Source organism: Malania oleifera, chromosome 3 (assembly GCF_029873635.1).
Source record: "Malania oleifera isolate guangnan ecotype guangnan chromosome 3, ASM2987363v1, whole genome shotgun sequence".
Lineage (NCBI taxonomy): Eukaryota > Viridiplantae > Streptophyta > Magnoliopsida > Santalales > Ximeniaceae > Malania > Malania oleifera.
The window spans coordinates 125802862-125819082 of record NC_080419.1 but is presented as its reverse complement, the minus strand read 5'-3'; the positions used below and the strand labels follow the sequence as shown (position 1 = coordinate 125819082).

At 37.7% G+C, this 16221-nt stretch overlaps 1 protein-coding gene across 1 annotated transcript; it reads right to left on the bottom strand.

Moving 5' to 3' along the window:
- Positions 1 to 228: 228 nt before the first annotated feature.
- LOC131150361 (formin-like protein 1) lies at positions 229 to 5303 on the bottom strand. The gene is made up of 4 exons (XM_058101046.1): positions 2996 to 5303; positions 2483 to 2682; positions 1734 to 1978; positions 229 to 1355 (listed from the first exon to the last, which is right to left on the bottom strand). The coding sequence occupies exons 1-4, from the start codon at positions 4519 to 4521 to the stop codon at positions 528 to 530; spliced, it is 2799 nt and encodes a 932-aa protein (XP_057957029.1). The 5' UTR covers positions 4522 to 5303; the 3' UTR covers positions 229 to 527.
- Positions 5304 to 16221: the final 10918 nt, after the last annotated feature.

Genomic DNA, 16221 nt, shown 5'->3' with positions numbered 1-16221 from the left:
TTTTTTTCATGCATCAGTTTTGTGTTATACTGAAAAAGCTGATTCCAAATATCAGATTGATTCATTCACGCAGGCAGCCCACAAAATTATGATCAAGAGCTTGAATTATCTCTCAAATGAAGCATTGACAATTCATAGCACTTTTTTAGAAGCATCGTATAGTGCAAGAAAATGAACACGATCAACTCCTAAAGACTTGAGAAAAAAACAAAGAGGAAAACACTCAAAAAACCATAAACATTGCTTCATTTACAGAACATCAATCCTTGGATCCAGTTTCTAGCAAATGTACAAAATAGCTTCAAATGTTCCCAGCAATACTACCATATTACTTCTCCATATACTTCCCAACCCTGTATATTACATATGGGATTAAGCAGTATTCCAAAATCTTCTAAATGTAAGTGAAAGAGAGAAATTAAAAGCCTGCTGTCCTGCAATTTTGCACCCGAAGCCTTTACCAATCGACATCCTAGAGTGATCAGCAGACCAGCACAACGCACATTCCCTGAAACAAAAATAAAGTGCTACGAGGAAGAGGATGAGCTTTCATCATCTGAAGAACCATACTGCCGCCTTCCGTTGAAGGCAGGAAAAACTGGTGGTACAGTTGGATTAACAGGCAGCGGAAATTGACGAGCTGAATTTACTATAGTTCGCTCGTTGATCTTCCCAACTTCCTTGCAAACGTGATCGAGAATGGAAAGAAAATCTCTCATCACCATGAAAATCCTGAATGGATGAGCTTCCTCTTTAGCTGAGTTGCCATGGAAATATTCAGTTATTTCCTTAACCAATGAAAGTGCAATGCTTTCTTGGGCTTGGATTCTCGTAATCTCTTCCTCAGCCTTTGTCAAGAATCCATTCATGGAGTCTGAGAATCTCGGACTGCTCTCCTTCAATGCAACTTCTTCATTTAATTTCATAACTTCCCTGATCTTGGCAATTCCCCCGGAAAGCTTGGCAACATCACTGCTAAGCACATCAGAATCCATGGCTGCAGCTTTCTTGACGTTGGTTAGTTCCCCACTCAAGCCAGCAACAACTTGCAGGCCAAGTTTCCTGAATTCTACCTCATCTCGAAAAGCAGATTGCTGAGTTGTGTCAGCAGTTGGATCCTGATTAGCCCCAGAGAGACGAGAGCCTTCAGCCCTTATGATTTCCTGCACAACAAAGTGCAAGAGAGTAGTTTTCCCATCAGTGCCCTTGACATCAACAAGCTTGAGCAGCGTGTCAAGCTTGAAGGCTCGGGCATCCCCACGGTTGGTCCCCACGTTCATGCGGTTCCCAGTTTTGAGCACAGCTTCAAGAAGCTTCAGGAACATTCTGCTGTTCCTTAGTTCTCCACATGCTGCCTGCAAGAGAGAAGAAAAATGAGTGGTCACTTACATTAGCCAGTTGAAGGAATTTGGCATGAAAAGGATTTGCTCAAATGGAATTAATTTATTTGTATTGCCAATGTCATTAATCTAATGCATAAGATTTAAAGTGAACTACTTAAGCCTCACAGCGAACAGAGCTGGAACAGGATTCAACCCAATCATAAGATTTCTAAATAGAAAGAAAAAAAAGTGTCTAAACTATTTCTTACTAGTTTTAAATTGATTCATTTTTACTCAATTCAAGAATGCAGACTCAAGTTGTTCTGGTCATCATTCATTATATTATGGATATTGACATGGTGCAGTACAAGTCATACATAAAAAAAAAAATGATGACAAGGTAAGATTTACCTCGAGGGTTTCGAAAGATCTTCCAAGGTACTCGACTTCTGAATCAAAATTGGCAATGTAAAGCATTGCCTCCACCCTCTTAAATGCGAAAGGGACATCAATTACTGCCTTAAGGAATCTCTCTGCAGGGCCAAGCTTGATTGGCGACTCATCTCTAAACTCTTTGAGTTTCCGTTCTTCCTCTTTTGTTGGAGCCATCTTCAATAAACTTTCAAGAAGCTCTGTTCCAAGAGTGTCGGCATTACCTGTTTCAGTATAAAAGGTGGAAACATCAGCGATACGATGCGACAGCATCATCGATTAAGGAAGTTCACAATGGTGCCATTGTAATATTTTCAACGGGGAAATTCACAACATCCATTAAGAGGAAGTATTCCAAAAAAGGATTCATCAAGGCTATAATCTACTTTCTACATTGCAACTATTTTTATACAAACAACTTCTTCAGAAACAGTGACTTTTAGGTCAATTTCATTCCATTCCGATCCTTGCAATCAAATAGATGAAAACACAGCAGTCTAAACGAAATTGGACATGGCTATTTTGAGAAAGAGAAAGAGAAAGAAAATGAGATTTCTCTTATGGCTTCTGTTCATAGACATAAAAATCACAATACAGAGCAATCGCACATCAACAAAAAAAATGCTGCAGACGGCAAAACAGAAATAGCTGGATGCATAGAATCACATTATCAAAACTTCCAACAAGCATGGGTACGGAAACCAACACATGGAAAGGGAACAAGTTACCTTCTAAAAGGGTTTCGCAAACTTCATCAATGGTCACATTAAGAGCCCTCAGCAAAATTGCAATATTCTGAGACTTCTTCGGATCAAGCACCTGATTCTCCTGGTTTGGAGTCGGAAGAACTGCCCGTCGGAGGTTATCCTTGGTGGTCAAATTTGAACCATTTACCATAAACAACGTCTCAATCATTTCCTCATTCAATCTGCCACAAAATTAGATTCCACAAACTTAGAAAAAGACTAGCTGACTAGTGTTTTATGTTTACCAAATAAAGCATGAATCAAAATTTTCTCGCAAGATGATAATTCCCCTTTTAATATGCCATCAAACACAATCTGCGAACTTAGAACAACATTTTTTTCCATCAAAAGCATAAAACAACATTTTTTCAACAGATAGCAGCTAAAATTCCTCATTCAATCTGCCACCAAATCAGATTATATGAACATAGAAACAAGAAGCTAATCATTCTAACCAAACAAGCAATGAGAGAGATAGGGCAGCTCATATCTTACTGGAAAGAACTTGATTTAAGCTGATCCCACACCATAGCACGATCAGAGCTCGCTCTAACCTTATCCCAATGCAAAGGCTTAAGTTTTGGCTTTTGGGTATCCTCACTTTTCTCCAGATTCTCAGACTTCTGAGATTGCTCTGCTGGGGAAACCTCTGGTACGGCATTTTGGAAAACAACTGATCTGGACGGCGCAACAAGAATCGGCGGCCCAGAAAACGGTCCCCGGATAATCGACGGCGCAACTGGCGTATCCCAGAATCTCGAAGGGGGAGGGGGAGGCGGCGGCGGCGGCGGCGGCTGTTTTGTAGAAACGGATTGGTTTGGCAAAATTTGAAATCTTTCTGGGGAAAGTTGACTCTGCCACGAAACATCTGAAATTCTCACTGGCGAATCATGGGGTTCCCCCAATTCTATCGTTGGTGGGGAAAATGGCGGAGATGGTGATGAAGATGGTGGGGACGGCGTCCTTTGCCGTTGCGGAGGTGGCGGCGGCGGCCGCAGTGGCGGAGCTGGGAATTTGATGACAGAATCTGGCGATCTCGATTTCGAGCTTCTGGGGCTTAAATTCAATGGCGGGGAAGGGCTGTTATTGCTTGAGTGAGTTGAGGAAGCAGATAACGAAGATGGGTACGAAGGGCTTCGCGAATTCGAGCTTCTAATACCGAAATTTTCAGCTCCAACAGCTTCGAATACTCTCCTAGAGCTCGATCCAATGCCGCTCGGACTCTCTCTGTCGCCCGAGGACCCTCTCGGCGAAAAAAACTCTTCGTCTTCGTCGCCATCGCTCAAAAAGCCCTCTTTGGCATTTCGGCTGTTCCGCCGGAAGTTCTGCCGGGGTAGTGGCGGAAGTGGGTGGAGCTCTGGCGAACCTAGTTTCTGATAGCCCGGCGTCGGGGACACGCCAATCCCCATATTGGCATTGTTCGAATTCAGCATGTTGTCGTCATCGGCTCCTCGCGAATTCACCACGGTGCCGAGATAGAGAAACTCCGAGCTCGTACCGGACGCGACTCGCGACTTATGGCCACCGTCGGAGGCGGGGGCGTTCGCAGGGAACAACCGGAGACTGTCGGATCTCGAGGCCTTATCGACGGCGAAATCGCGGTGCCTTCGGTAGTACAAAACAGAGGCGAGAACGAGAACGAAAGTGGCGGAGAAAAGAGCGATGGCGACGGCGACGAGCTTTTTTCTGGAGACGGGTTTTCGAGAGGAAGACTGAGGCAGAGAAAGGGAGGAGATGTTGGCCGGGACAGTGACGGGAACGGTAGGAGATGGAGGGGGCGGCGGAGAAGAGTCAGAAGGGAAGAAGGGGGCGTTTGGGGGAGAGTAAGTCGAAAATGGGAGCTTGGGCTGCTGATGGGGTTGAGATTGGGGAGAGGAAGATGGAGATGCCGTTGGAGGAATGGAACTAGCGGGGAAGAACGGTTGGTGGAGGAGCCGCCGCCGCCGCAGGTGGTGGTGGGTGGAGGATGAGATACAGAGTGTGCAAGATAAGAGGAGGACGATGAAGAAGATGGAGGGCATTGTACTTGCCAAGTCTCTTAACTCTCGTGTGTTGTGTGTGTGTTTGTGTTTATCCTAGCTAGTTTTCAGTGGATAAGTGTTCTTGGAGCTATCAGATATGAGTTCAAAGGATGACAGCAATGGGGAGAGAGAAGAATGTTCTTGCAGAGAGAGAGGTAGGGAATGAGGGAGGGGAGCTATGGGTGCTGCAGATGGTTGGTGAGAGAGAGAGAGAGAGAGAGAGAGAGAGAGAGAGACGAATGGTAGTTCAAAGCTCCATTATGAAGGTATCATCTTTTCACCCTCTCTAACTGGGAGCAGTGATTATTGAAGTTGCAGAGGAGAGAGAGAGAGAGAGAGAGAGAGAGTGGTAGGCTGCTAGCTCAGGTCATTCAAAGCAGAGACCCATTACAAAAGTTTCATCTTTTAACCCTTTCTCTCACTCAAACTGGATGCAGTGATTACTGAAGTTGCAGAAGAATCATTCACAGTAGACCCACCATTAGAGAGGAGAGAGAGAGATGAACAAAAGGAGGGCGAGAGGAAGAGGAGGGAGCCAAAAATGGGTGACAGACAAACATTTTGTCCATTGGGATTTGCAACTTTTATCCCATCTGAGATTCTTAAGTTATATTTATCACCACAGTTGATGATGAGCTGTGAGCCTCTTGTCCCTGTGAGGAATCCAGAGAGAGAAAGACAGGAGAGAGAGAGAGCTTTGAAAGAGGAGAGAGAGAGAGGAAGGAGAGAGAAAGCTTTCACCTTCACTTTCACATTGGTTTTGTTGAAAAGTGAAGGATTTTGGGCCTCTGTCCTTCACTGTTCAGAGATTTTCAATTTTTCGGGAGTGCACCTTTTCGGGGCTTGAGATTTTGGACCCACGTTCCCTTGATGCGCGTGGACAACTTGAACTAATCACCGCCCCCCATCTCTGTAGAATCGTACGGTGCGCTTTGTCTCCATGCGGCTCAAGTCTCAAGCAGTTGGAACCCTTCACGCGTAGTAAGAGCGCGTTCATATTCAACCACAGCCTCATGCTACTGTACGAACGCATACCTATTTTTTAAATTTCTAAACTATTCAATATTAACTTTAAATTTAAAGAGTAAAAGTAAATAATGTTTGTAATTGTTATAAAAATGTCAAAAATAAATAAAAAATAAATAGATAGGAGACAAAAAGTTTATGTGATTCAACTATACTTATTTTATAGACAAATGAGATCAAAACTTTATATGATTCAACTATACTTATTTTATAGGCATATGAGATCAAAATTTCAATATAATGGGAGGAATTATAATAGGATATGAAACCGATTTTTTATAAAATATTTTTATCTTCTCTTTATCTATTATTCAATTTACCTTTTCTCTTCTGTTCTCTTAAGCATCAAATGTGTCTTAAATGAAAAGGAGAGGATGCCCTTTTATAAGGTAATATGGATAGTTAAACATTTATTAGAGGAAAAGTTAAATGAGTGGAAGATGGGATAACATACACTTTATAAGCACAAATATATGGGGCAGGTTCACATGAGACATGAATTAGTGTAAATATATAAGGTAGGTTCATAGTTGACATAGGGGACATCCACCTATATTTCATTACACTCTTCCTTAGATGTCACTCATATATTAACTCATTCTATTAAGATCTTGAAGGTGTTTCATTTCGATGAGATGAACTAATTTTTTGAATGTTATGGTAGGCAAAATTTTAGTAAACAAATATGCAAGATTATCACTTAATCGGATCTACTGAACATTTATATCACCATTCTTTTGGAATTCATGCGTATAGAAACATTTTGAAGAGATATGCTTTGTTCTGTATTTATTGAAGATCATAATTTTCTTGGATATGAGAAATAATCGATCTAAGTCACACGCATTCTCTACTAGTTTTATGGATAACTAGTATTTCAAAATGATTGGAGGATGTTACTGTAATCGTCTGTTTTACTGATCTCCAAGATATAACAGTTTTTTCATAAAGAAATACATATCTAGTTTGAGATTTAACATTGTGAGGATCAAATAGATATCCAGCATCTGCATATCCTATTAATTGAGATTTGAAATCAAATGAGTAAAATAGACCCAAATCAGATGTACCTCTCAAATAGAGTAGAATGTGCTTAATTTCATTCTAGTGCCGCTGAGTAGAAGCAGAGTTGTATCTTGCTAGTATATTTACAACAAATGCAATGTCGAGTTTTGTACTATTGGTCAGATACATTAGAGAGCCGATAGCACTTAAATATGGTACTTCAAGACCAAATAATTTCTCCCCCTCATCATGAAGTCGAAATGAATCCTTCTTAACATCAAGTGGTCGCACCATCATTGGAGATCTCAAATGATGAACTTTGTCCATATAGAATTGCTTTAATACCTTCTCGGTATATTTAGATTGATGAACAAAAATTTCGTCATTTATATGTTTAATCTGTAGGCTGAGACAATATTTTGTCTTTCTTAAATCTTTTATTTCAAATTCAACCATTAAATAATTAACAGCTTTAGTGAGCTCTTTAGGAGTCCCAACTAAATTCAAATCATCAACATAAACAACAATTATAGCAAATCTGGATTCTGATCTTTTAATAAAAACGCATGGACAAATTAGATAATTTATAAAACCTTCTTTCACAAGGTACTCACTTAATCGATTATACCACATGCGTCAAGATTGCTTTAGTCCATATAAAAAATGTTTGATTTTAATTGAATATAAATTCCTGAATTTTGCTTCAGGCAATTTAAATCTTTCAGGGATTTTCATATAAATCTCATTATCCAACAATCCATATAGGTATTCTGTTACTACGTCCATAAGACGTATGCTCAGTCGTTCAACGACTGCTAACCCAATTAAGAATCTGAATGTGATTCCTTCCATTACAGGAGAATATGTCTTCTCATAATCAATTCCAGGTTTCTACGAGAAATCTTGTGCCACAAGCCTTACTTTATATCAAGCAATTTCATTATTTTCATTCCGCTTACGCACAAATATTCATTTGTATCCAGCGAGTTGGACATCTTCTGGTGTCTAGATTATAAGTTCAAAAATTTCTCTTTTTGATAAAAAGTTTAATTTTGATATGATAGCCTCTTTCCATTTTGGTCAATCACTTCTATATTGACATTCATTAACAGATTTAAGTTCAGGATCCTCATTACTTCTAGTAATGTCAATAGTTACTGCATATGCAAATGTATTGTTGACAACAATTTTATTTCTATCCCACATTTCTCCTATGTAATGAATTGATATCTCATTATTATTTTCATGTACCTGTTCCTTTTCAAGGGATGTCTCTTCGGGAGTTTTCTCTTCAGGAGATTCCTCTTTAGGAGGTTCCTCTTCAAGAGGTTTTATAATAGGGATTTCATTTTCAAAAGAAATAGTTTTGTGAATGTTGAATAGATTATCCACCACTGTAACCTCTTTTGGAGTGTTTACAAATTTCAATCTTCTCCTTTTGGGAGTTTTATTTTTTACACTAACTGACCTTCCACACTTAACTTGTGGTTTAGATTCATTAGCTGGTTATTGTCCTTCATGGACATCAATATGTGCTAGAATATTTGCAGCAGGTATATAAGATTTTAGTATGACCTTGGTATCTACAAAAGAATTTGGTAATTGATTTACAATCTCTTGCAAATGGATAATCTTCTGAACTTCAAGTTCACTTTGATTTGTGTGAGAATCTAAATGAGATAAACTCATGACATTACATGTGATTTCATGTTGTGCTTCTGGCATTGATTTAACTCTCCCTAATGTAGGGAATACTATTTCATCAAAATGACAATCTTGAAACTGTGCTTTAAACAAATCACTTGTTAAAGGTTCAAGATATCTAATAATAAAAGGGGAATCAAAACCAACATGGATACCAAACTTACGTTGAGGATCCATTTTTGCTCTTTAAGGAGGGGCAATAGGAACATATACTACACAACCAAAAATTCTTAAATAAGAAATATCAAGTTGTTGCCCAAAAACTAATTGCATGGGTGAAAGATTATTATAAGCAATTGGCTTTATACGAACTAAACATGCAGCATGAAGAATAGCATGTCCCCAAATAGATAAAGGCAATTTAGTTTTCAATCATAGGTCTAGCAATGAGTTGAAATCTCTTAATAAAAGATTCAGCTAATCCATTTTGTCTATGGGTATGAGCAACAGGATGGTCAACATCTATTCCAAGTGACATGCAACAGTTATCAAAAGTTTGGGATGTAAATTCACCAGCATTATTCAAACGAATTGATTTAATTGAATAATCAAGAAAATGAGCTCGTAATCTAATCAATTGAAAAAGAAGTCTAGCAAATGCAATATTACGAGTAGAAAGTAGAGAAACATGTAACCATCTAGTAGATGCATTAATTAAGACCATAAAATATCTAAATGGTCCAGATGGTAGATGTATTGGTCCACATATATCACCATGAATTCTTTCTAAGAAATTAAGTGATTCAAGACTTACTTTTGAAGCGGATGGTTTGACAATTAATTTTCCTTGAGAACAAGCAATACACATGAAATCATTTAATAAAAGAATCTTTTGTTTATTTAGTGGATCATCATGTGAATTCTCAATGATTCTTCGCATCATTACATCTCCAGGATGTCCAAGACGATCATGTCAAAGTGTAAATAACTTTGGATTATTGCACTTCTGGTACAAGACATTATATGATTCGACTGCTTCAATCTTTGTATAATACAATCTAAAAGATAAAGTTGGCAGCTTTTTTAAAATTTGTTTCTTCCCATAAACAATAGAAGTAATATAAAGGAATTTTTTGCTGCCTTCATTTTTAGTTTAAAAGCGATATCTATTAATTCTTAAATCTTTAAAGTTTAATAGATTTCTTCTAGATCTGTTAGAATATAAAGTTTCATAAATTTGTTATAAAATACCATTGGGTAACTTTATATTAGCTCTTTTGGAGCCTTCAATCAAATTTACAGAACCAAATATTGTATTAAAATTTGTTGAATATATATTCAAGTAATGAAAATATTTCTTATCTTGAAGAATTGAGTGTGTTGTAGCACTGTCAGTTAAACAACCTTCTTCCAAAGACATCTTAAAATCGATCAAAGTTCTAAGACAATTCACACTACAATAAATATTTTAAAAACTTATCACTATAATTGATAATAGTAGGAATTTATCAAAATACAATATTACTTACTATATATCCTAAAATATTACATCATTATTTTCATTTAAATTTACAAGGAAATCAGCTACGTCAAGATAAACAGAATTGGATGACCCAGCATCTATTGTGACAACATTATTAGCAAAATTTATTTCAACCTCTTTAGTCTTTTCCTTTTCTTTTATAGATGCTTGGTATAGATCTACCAAGTGCCTAAGCGTACGACAAGTACACAACCAAACTTACCTATAGATTATAAAAGTATGATTAAATAGTAAGTTCATAAACAGTTGTATTTTAAACCATATAGGTGTGAGTTATACAGTATTTTATTTTACATTGTACCCTAGGTTCAGTTATTTATCAGTATATTATTCATGTAAATTCAGTTGTCACACACTAGTAATAGCATATTTCGTCTTATTGAGAGTGGTCTCATCCTAGTGATTTAAATATTTCAGGTGATCCAACTAGACAAGCAGATTAGATTCAGAGATAAAGAGGTCGTTTGCACTGCCTACCTTATCTGTAGGGTAAGTATTTTCAAGGAGATGTATTTTTTGGATAGATTTCAGGAGTTTTTAGTAAATGTTGCTAGGGAGATGTATATTTATGTATATAAATTTTGGGGAAAATACTGAATTTTGGTATTGTAATTATGGTTATACAGTTTTATGTTTTACGTTGCATAGGTGCATTCCAGTAGCAATTATTAGGGGTATCAAAGTAAAATGATTTTTAGTATATGTGGGGAAAAAAATGGTATGAATTTTTGGGTCGTTATAGATAAAATGCTCAAAATGACCATAGACAAACCCTAGGGACCAACGCACTTCACAAAAAACTTTTTCCTAAAAGACTAAAATCATACAAAAAGTTTAGAAATAATTTAGGATCAAATTTGCGGCAAAAACATACTTCGGTCGATCGAAGGTCGACTGATGTTGGTTTTTTTGGGCTTAATTTAAAAGTTTGGTCAACTGAATCCTTGGCAATATAAATGCCTCGGTTGACCGAACATGTAGAGACCTGAAGAATTATAGAAATTAACTGTTTCGTATTTTATGATAATATCTATCATGTTAATAATTCATAAATTCTGTCTTATCATGCATGATTATGGCATCTGCACTAGCATAACATAACATGAATCACGATATCTGCGCCGACATATCATAATATACTGAACATAAATTTTTATACTATTTAATATTATAATCCTAAAATCATGGTTTCTGTATTATTTTATAGTTGTCCTGAAAATTATCATATCGTACTTGATCTGGAAAAACATATTATTTTGATATACATATTTACATGGACATTTAAACTCATGCCACATAGAAATGGGTAATCTCCTGAATGTAAAAATTTGTTCCAAAATCATAATTTTTGATAAATCACATTTAAATCATATCTGTGTTCATAACAGTATTTCCCAAGCATAATTATATAATATACATATTTTCCTGAAATTTAATACTGTAAAATAATAAATAATTTCATGGAAAATTCTAACTTAATTTATCCCCTTACCTGACTTACTGAGAAGCCCACAAAACACTCAATCCTACACTTGCAATGTTCCTAGCACAACACCCTGAAATTAACATTTCCCCCAACAAAACTTCAGTATTATCTTTCCTAACATATTCTCCTTGGTACAAAAACACCAAGTACCCAATAAAATTGAAATAAACTAACTTACCCAAATTTTGGGATGGTTCCCAAGTTAACTTAACTAATGATCCACTTCTGCAGAATTGAAGAAAAACTTCCCAAGAGTAGTGTGGGGGCTTCGGATCGTCGATCTGACAAAGAATCGAGCCAGAAAGCTAGAGAGAAGGTGAGGAGGGAGAAAATTTTAGAGAAAGAAACCTTACATGAAAAATTGTCTCGCCCAAACTCGGGTTCAGCATATTTATAAAATGCAGACTCGTCGATGAGCCACGTTATCTCGTCAATGAGCGCAAGAAGGAGATTTGTCGACGAGCACTTATTCCTCATCAACAAATTTCAGGCCCTGAAACACCCTTTTCAGTAATTCCTCGTCAATGAGACACGTATTCCCGTTGACGATCCCAATAAGTCGCTTCGTTGATGAACGCGAACTGTTTGTCGACGAGATCCTGCTGTGAACCCTTTTAAAATTTTATATTTCTCCATCTTTTTATTATTTTTATTGTATGGGTTGGGTTTAGACCGAAATTGAACTAGGGAGTCTTAGCCTCATAAGTGAGACCGATTGGGTTAAACCCATAAATTGAACTAGGAAGTCTCAGCCCTCTAAGTGAGGCAAGTTGGGCTCAGCCTTGTAATTGAGCTGGGTTTTATCTTGCCTCGTAAGGAGAGGTTGTAACGGCTTTTGCTCCGCCCATTTAAGTGAGTAGGATTAGTGTAATCCTTGGGGGGTATGCCCAAGGCGGGAACGTAGGCGGGTTTGGCCGAACCTCGATAACAAATCTTGTATCGCACTCTCTCTATCTCATTTATATTTCTGCACTTAAATTTCTGTATGTGTATGTTTGTTTATTCACGGTTACAATTATTTACATACAAAAATTTAAATTGAATGAGATACACTGCACACGTGTATGCCTAAACTTATAGTTTAATTATTTTACATACACGCGTCTATATTGAATGAGATATGATTTGTGGTGAATCGAGGAAATGTTTAAATTAGCCAACAAAATTTTAAAACCCAATTCACCCCCCTCTTGGGATCACACTAATTCCAACAAATTAGTATGACAAGTTATGAATAACCAACCTTATAAAACCATCTTCTACTATGGTAGTGGTATTCAAGAAGTTGATCAACTTCACATTCTCGAATCTAATCGCTACTATGTTATACTCCAATACTTAGTCCATGTTGGCAAAGGCAAGCGAGTCTGATTGCTTCCATATTATAATCTAGTAAGGAGAACTTGCTCGCGTGGAGGGAAAGTGAGTTTAATCATCATCACACTGTACTCCAACAAATGAGATCTTACTCATCGAATGTAAAAGAATATAATTTTAGCCAAGTTGTATTCCAACAAAATATCTTGTTCACTGAGGAAAGGTAAGCAAGTCGATTCAATCATTGCCACATCACACTCCAACAAGGAGTCCTGCTTGCAAAGGTCAAGCAAGTCTAATTTTTACTACGTCACACTTAAGCAAAGAGACCTCACCCGTAAAGAGTAGGCTGTTAATCTAAAATGGAAATGGAGAAAATATGGAAATAGAGAAAATGGAAACGCCTTAAAGAGGATGAGCTGCAGCCACATGCCAAATTCATTCCATAAAAAATACAATTATCACGTACTAAAATAATCCATTAAATACCGCGTGTTCATTATCCCATTAGAATGCAATAACTCATTTCCTTCTATATTTATCCTATGTATCTATAAATAAGAACATTTGTGTTGTGTGAAGTGTGCAAGTGAAGTGAGTGAGCGAGGAGTGTGAAAGTGCTGAAGGTGTGTGTGTGTGTGTGTGTGTGTGTGTGAGAGAGAGAGAGAGAGAGAGAGAGAGATAGAGAGAGTGAAAAAGAGAGAGAGAGAGAGAGAGAGAGAGAGAGAGAGAAAAGTGTGAGAAGAGTTGAGTTGAGTGTGTGTCTCCTCCTCTTGTTTTTCTCCCAAGTTATAGTATATTCGGTGTGCTTCGCAGACGTAGGTCAGATTAGACCAAACCATGTAAATTTGGTGTTCTTATTTTGTGTGCTTATTTTGCTTGTGTGTGTGGTTATTGTTCCTAGATCCCTAACAAATGGTATCAGAGCTGACGGTTTGTAACTCTGGATTAGTGACATCGTAAAAGTTGATACGTGAAACTAATTCTCCTAATATGCTAACAGTTGGAGGACCAAGTGTGTGGCCGAGGCCAATAAGGATCATCTAGTTTGGGGATGGATCCGAATAGGGTCAAGATGTGAGATGTAAGATTGGTTCAGAGGCACGTAGAATGTAATCTGGCGCACGTAAGGCGCCAGTGCTAAGGCCCACTTGAGCAACTATTTGAGAATTGGGCTTACTCCCATAAGGGAGATGATTTCCTTTCAAAGGCGAGAGAAAAACAAGGTGTAGTCCTAAGAGGGGGGGTGAATTGGATTATAAAAATTTCTTTGAATTCCTTTTAAGAATCCTTAACCTTCTTTTGTTTCTTTGAGTTAATTCTTGAGTTGTTTGTTTAATTCTTTAATCACTCAAGAACTTAGTTCTTTTAATTCAATCAATCAACACAACTATGTAAACAACCAAGCAACCAAACCAATCATTCAAGTAATCAAGTCAATCATCCACAATTTGAAAACAAACAACCAAATGATTTGCCAAGCACAAGTTACCTGCAACATTTAAAATAGTTTGTTTATATAAGTCATGTATATATATATAATTTCTACTTGCTAATATAAAGCCCTGTATTGATTATTTTGCTTCTTCAATATGATGTGCAATACAACATCCAATCAACACAATATCTACACTATTCTCAATATTCAGAACTCAACTAGACTTTCAGTTAATTTATTCTTGGGAAGTTAACCAAGTAACTTACTCCCATATGGTTTTCGCAAGGAATGGTATAACCAACGTACTCCCTTTCAGTTTCTGCAACCCAAATCAAAATTAGACTTCAAGTTTACTTGATTTCTATATTACATAGTATATATGATTACCAATTAAACCATCCACGCAATATAAATATACTGAAAATAAAGAGTAAGGAAAAGAGAGAGTGAGACAGAGATTTTTACGAGGTTCGGCTTATACCCAGCCTACGTCCTTGCCTTTGGTAAACCACCAAAGGATTCACTAAACCTGTTCCTTTAATGGGCGAAACAAACCTTTACAATACTCCTTAGTTAAGGTTAGAGTCCGCCTTCTTCAAACAATGTACCCTCGTTCGGTCACTCCTTACATAGGCTAGAGCCCGCCTCTCTAAGCAATATGCTCTTGCTTAGCCAATGATCCAAACAATCCTTGAAATCATCAATCTACAAGAAATAAATCAAATAGATGTGTACAAGAAATTGCTCACTCAAGGAGTTGATTAGTACAACAATTTAGAAACTACAATATACTTCAAAGTAAATAACAATATGGAAATTAACTTGAAGCTCAATGAAGAAAATCACCGATTAACTATTTCAATGATTGAAAGATTTATAATTTGTAGCACAATTCCGGTGGAAGAAGATCAGCGAAAACTCAGTTGAATTCGTGCAAGTTGAGAGCAAGAGAGAACCTTGAGAATTTGAGAGCAACTGAGAGAGATTTTGAATTTTTGTTTGTAAAAACCCAAAATATGAAAAATGGGTTTAAATATTAAGAGGGGCAAAATTGGAAATTTTCAGGTCAAGGGCTATAAAAGGAAATTTCTGTTACTTCTTCATTAAGTAAACTTAATCCTATCTCTCTCTCTCTCTCTCTCTCTCTAAACTCTCTCTACTCTCTCCTTCTCTCTAGAATTCTTCGCTGATCATTGACGGAATCAAAAAACAAAAGCTACCACGAGGATCATGGAAGGATTCTCTACAACTTCTATGGATCGGAATCTCGTTTCGAAGATTTTCGGGTTTCGGCGTAAAATCAAGGTAAGGCTCGATTTTTAATTCTGATCTGGTAGTTTTGTAGGTATCAGTATTATGAGTATATTCTGTACTATGATTTGTAGGTTTTGAAACTCGGTTCGCTGTTTAGGGACCTTGGAGTTCGGGATTTGCTTACGGGGTTAAGGTAAGGGGAACTATGTTTATATTGGTTATTTTTGAAATCAGACTCAGTTGAACTGTGGTCCACGGTCCTGTGTGTGTTTTGGCTACTCATTTGGGGGGATATAATGGGGAAAACTATGGGTTTTTCATTATTACAGTTTTGGGAAAAAGGGGGCGACGGGCTGAATCCCGAGTTTTGTTAAAAACTGAGTATATGTGTGATTTATATTGTGATATTGGGATGACCGTGCCTTGACTTTGTTTAAACTGTATTTGTTTGGAAAACCATGATTTAGATTACCAAATGAGTGTGGTTTGTTTGGTTATATGAGCATCCATGTGTGTGTGATATGTTGAAGTGCTAGTAGGAACGCGGTTTCGAAATTGTTCTAGATACTGAGAGTAGCTGACTCTATATCCGAGAGCGTATGTATCGCCAGCCACGTTGGCAAAAGTAATCGACTCTATATCCGAGGGCGTGAGCCTATTCCAGCAAATCAGGCCGAAGTGTGTGGATCCACCAGTTAGCATCGGTACGATGCCATGGGAGTCGAGGACAAGCCATGTGCCGGTGGCGTCGTGCTTCGCGGGTTGGCTATAGGCCAACGTCGAAACGCAGGACCGGCTTCAGGCCGATGGGTGTGATGACACCGGGTTACTGATCATGTGTGTGTATTGTTACGGGGCTACGTATAAATGGCTGTCGTGTGCGTGCGTGTGTGCGCTGTGTAAATTAGTATTGGATTGCATTCAACTGCTTGTATATTGTGTCATGATAACACTTAAATGCCACACACCGATATAACCTGTGTTCTT